General features: G+C 65.8%; 1 protein-coding gene across 1 annotated transcript; it reads right to left on the bottom strand.

Annotated features, from left to right (window-relative positions):
• Window positions 1-263: 263 nt before the first annotated feature.
• Window positions 264-2043, bottom strand: LOC130158805 (brain-specific homeobox/POU domain protein 3). Its single transcript, XM_056359847.1, has 2 exons — window positions 1874-2043; window positions 264-1318 (listed from the first exon to the last, which is right to left on the bottom strand). Exons 1-2 carry the CDS (start codon window positions 1991-1993, stop codon window positions 413-415), a joined length of 1026 nt encoding a protein of 341 aa, XP_056215822.1. The 5' UTR covers window positions 1994-2043; the 3' UTR covers window positions 264-412.
• Window positions 2044-4162: the final 2119 nt, after the last annotated feature.

Here is a 4162-nt window from a genome sequence, read left to right on the forward strand (position 1 = left end):
CGTCTGCCCAGCTGAGCCAGGAAGGGGCAACAAAGACCCGCCGGGCTCTGCTACTGCTGCCCTGACTCTACGTGCCCCAAAACTCCCCCCCTTGGCCTTTCATTTTGTCTTTTCCTTTTTCTCCAGTTTTATCTACAAAAGCAGTCTGTACCAGTCATAACAGCAGGGCCATTTCGCCCGGGGGTGAGGAGCAGGCACCAAACTGTTCGCTTCACTTTGGGCGGGTTTCCCTTTCTTGAGGTTTATTTTTCCTTTTTTTCTTGTTTCCCCAATTTTTTTTTTTAACAACAACAAAAAAAAAGCCAACAACCCCAAAACACTGCCCATTTTGGAGAGGTCGGGGGCCAGGACCATGACGGGCTTGGCTGGGGGCAGCAGGCACCCTCCACCCACTGCCCTCCCAGCCCCTTCTTCAGTAGGTGGCAGAAAATTTCATCCTTTTCTGCTTCTGTCTCTGATTGCAAAACCAGACCCGCACCACGTTCTTCTTCAAGTCTAACTTCTCAGCGATGGCGGCGATTTTCTCCGAGGAGGGCCGTGGCTGCACGGCAAAATAGGCCTCCAGCGACCGTTTTTCAGGGGCGGCGATGGAGGTACGCTTGCGTTTCTTGTCACCCCCCGTGTAGATCTCTGGTTTGGTCATTTTCTCCCTCTGGGCCCGCTCAGCCTCCTCCAGCCACGCTTCTAGGATGGGCTTGAGGGCCACCATGTTGTTGTGGGACAAGGTGAGGGACTCAAACCTGCAGATTGTGCTTTGGCTAAGGCAGCCCACCCCTGGGATCTTCAGGTTGGCCAATGCGGAGCCCACATCCGCCTGGGTCACCCCCAGCTTGATCCTCCGCTGCTTGAACCGCTCAGCGAAGGATTCTAGCTCCCGGGGGTCCGTCTCCGTCTCGGGGCCGGAGATGACAGCGTGGGAAGCGAGGCCGTGGGGGTGGGACATGTTCATAGGCTGGGAGTGGTGGGCCATGTGGTTGATGGCAGACATGTGGGAGTGAGGGTGTGAAGGTGTGGAGCCCACGTCTGGGCCCGGCACCCCTCCAAGCGGGAGGGCAGAGTTGAGGTGGTCCAGGAGCTCGCCGTCCAGGCCCTGGGAGGGCTGGTGGTGGTGGTGGTGGGGATGGTGCGTGGTCAGCACGGACGGGTGGTGCAGGTGGACGGAGGATGAGGTAGGAGTACAGGACACGCTGCTCATGGTGTGGTAGGTGGCATCCGGCTTGAAGGGGTGAGTTTTCTGCGATACTATATCCACAGCGGCCAGAGCCTCAGCACCCCGCAGCAAGGTCTCGTCAAAGCCCGCAAAAATGTTACCCTGGATCTGGATGTAGGGGTGGGGTGGGGTGTAATAAAAATGGGAGCAAAAACAAACCGAAAGAGCGGGAGAGGGTTACAAGGAAAGCGTTACAGAGATCCCACTTTGCCCCTCCAGCAGTGCCTGGGACAGGTAAGATGAACCGAGTCCAGCCCGCTTGCCCCACCGAATAACAGGAGCAGGAGCAGGGGGCCGGACTCCGGGCACCCACCCTCCCTCCGGGGCGACCTCCCCAGAACAGAGAGCGGCCGCAGTGGGGGACAGGGACCCCCTGCTGCACCGGCCGGCCCGGCTGGCCCAGGGGCTGCGCTCCCCCAGCCCGGGATTGACCTGCCAGCTCGCCCCCGGCTCCCCCAGCCCGCTCGGCGCCGGGACAGCCCCCAGCCCAGCCGCCCCAGCGAGGGAGGGGACGGACTCCCCCAAAACCCGAACGAAACTCCAGCCCAGAGGGACACCATCAGCTGCCGAAGTTCAGCTGGGGAGGGCGCAGCGCGGTCCCCGGGTGCTGACCCCCCGAAAGGCAGCCGGGGGGGCGGGGGGGAGCCCCGAGGTGCGGCTTACCTGGGGGGCGGGCAGGCAGGCTCTGCGGATGGCTTCGGAGCTGGTGTGCAGGTGGGGGTACTTGGGCTCGTGCAGGATGGGGTGCATGCTGAACGCCTGCTTGCTGTTCATGGACATCATGGTGGGAGAGGAGCGGGGCTGGGGCGCTCCGGGCAGCCCGGCTCGGGGGCGCGGTATTGTCTGGCTCCGCCGCCCGGCATCAACGGCATTATAGCGCGGCCCCCCCGCCCCCCCGCCGCTCATTGGGTGGGTCTCGGGAGGCGCCTCCCACCGCCCGCCCCCGGGCAGTGAGCTCACCCCCCCGGGTGTACCCCAAACCGGGGCTCACCCCCCCCCCCACCGCTGTACCCCCCTCCCCAAACCAGGGCTCACCCCCTAACCGATCAGTACCCCCTGTAAACTGGGACTCCCCCCCCCCCCGCTGTTGTACCCCATCCACAAACCGGGGCTCACACCCCCCGGCTGTACCCCCTCTCCAGACAGGGGCTCACACCCCGTCCCGTTGTACCCCCACCAAACGGGGCTTACCCCCCCGCCCCGGCACTGCGCAGCCCCGGGGGTGTCGCCGGTGCGCCGCTCTCCCGGGCACCCGCGTCGCGGGGATGGGAATGGGGGGTCGCTCCGGGCTTCCCCCAGCCCGCACCGGCGGCGGAGGGAGGGGAGAGGGGCGCCAGGACCCGTTCCTGCCCCGGGATGCCGCCGTCGACCAACGCTGCGGCACGGCTCGGCACGGCTCGGCTCGGCACGGCTCGGCACGGCTCGGCTCGGCACGGCACGGCTCGGCTCGGCACGGCATGGCCCGGGCCGGCACGGCCGACGATGCTCCCCGGCTGCCCCCCTCCCAGTGGGCTCTGCCCGGCTCCTGCCTGCCCTGCCCGCGGCTCCGGGCCGGGGTCCCCGGGGGGAGCCGGGGGGCCGCGCAGCCCCGAGCCGCGGGGCGGAGGAGCCTTCCCCTTCCCGTCCCGCTTTCTTTCCGAAGAGAAAAAGGCCCTTGGGTTAAAAACCGTAACGCAATGAAATAAGAAGTTTCCCCAACTTCTCTGCTTTTTTCCCTTTTTTGTTTTTGCCCCGTCTAGAAGCTGCCAGGCTCGACTGCCCCGGCCCAGCAGCTGCGTGGCTTCGCTGCAGCCCCCAGTCCCCCTCCCCCCCCCCCCCAAGCCCCCCCAGCCCAGCGCCGCCTGTCCCTGCCCGAGCCCAGCCTCCCGCTCACCCATCCATAGGGGTCTCCACGCCCGCTGCCCGCAGCCTTTCCCTCCCCCTCCCGCCCGCCGCCGGGACCCTGTCACCCTGTCGCTGCCAAGAAATGTGAACAGAAATTTGGTGGCTGCACGTTGGATTCGTGGAAGGGGGGGGGGGGGGGGGGGGGGGGCGCCTTGCAGCTTGGCAGCCCCCCACCCGCTCCAGCGTGCCAGACAGCAGCACTGTCAGCCCCGGGGCGTGGGGGGGCCGATGGAGGGGGAACCCCAGCGCCTGCTGCGTGGGGGGGGGGGGGGCGCGGGGCTGCTGGGGGGGGGTGTGTGCTTGGCCGCGCTCAGAGCAAAGGGCTTCCGAGGGGGAACAGCGTGTGTTTGCCCCGCACAGGAATCCGGCCCCAGCGAGGTGTGCAGGTTACACACGGCGCAGGTGGTTGGGGTCGGGGTTCGTACCAGTTTTCCCGGCTCCTTTCCCACTCCCCCCCTCCCCACAGAGCCTCCACCGCCGTTCCCCGAGACACCCCCCTCAGGGGGATGCTGCCCAGCTCCTCGGCTCGGACGGGTCAGCAAGTGTCACGCGGAAGGGAGAATCCTGAGCTTGGCTCAGCCTTGTCTGGGGCTGAACCGTCCCCCAGAAGGTGGTTCTCTGGCTCTGGACACGCACGGGAAAGGTCAGGTCCAGTGGAGGAGACTCAAAGCCACCATCACCACGTGTGGTGCTGCCCGGGTTCAGGCACAGAGAGGGTCCCTAAACCAGACCTGGGTAGCACGTTGGTTGTGCAGAGGGATGGAGGGGAGGCCAGCGGGAGCTGAATCCCGACTGGAGCGGTCTGCCTGGAGGAAGGACTGCATCAGCACTGCCCGAGAGCCCCGTCCCTGACGGCTGGGAGATGAGAGGGTCCACGGGCAGCCCCTACCCACCACACTTCAGGCAGACCTGGTCATTAAAGTGTCCTATGTGTGCCAGAGGCCACCGGGCCCAGCAGTGGGGGGTTGCCAACACGCTGATGCTCTGACTATGTCCAGGCAAGAGCAGACAGGAGCTCTGAAGCCTCTTCCCCTTCTGCTTTCTACCAGCACAGCTCTGAGTCATGGT

The sequence above is a fragment of the Falco biarmicus genome, chromosome 14, assembly GCF_023638135.1.
Source record: "Falco biarmicus isolate bFalBia1 chromosome 14, bFalBia1.pri, whole genome shotgun sequence".
In the NCBI taxonomy this organism is placed as follows: domain Eukaryota; kingdom Metazoa; phylum Chordata; class Aves; order Falconiformes; family Falconidae; genus Falco; species Falco biarmicus.

Bases quoted from the DNA above. Each gene is read 5' to 3' on its own strand.
- LOC130158805 (XM_056359847.1), bottom strand. From the start codon at position 1,993: ATGATGTCCATGAACAGCAAGCAGGCGTTCAGCATGCACCCCATCCTG. The intron at 1,319-1,873 runs GTAAGCCGCACC...CCCTACATCCAG, and splicing joins CCTGCCTGCCCGCCCCCCAG to ATCCAGGGTAACATTTTTGC.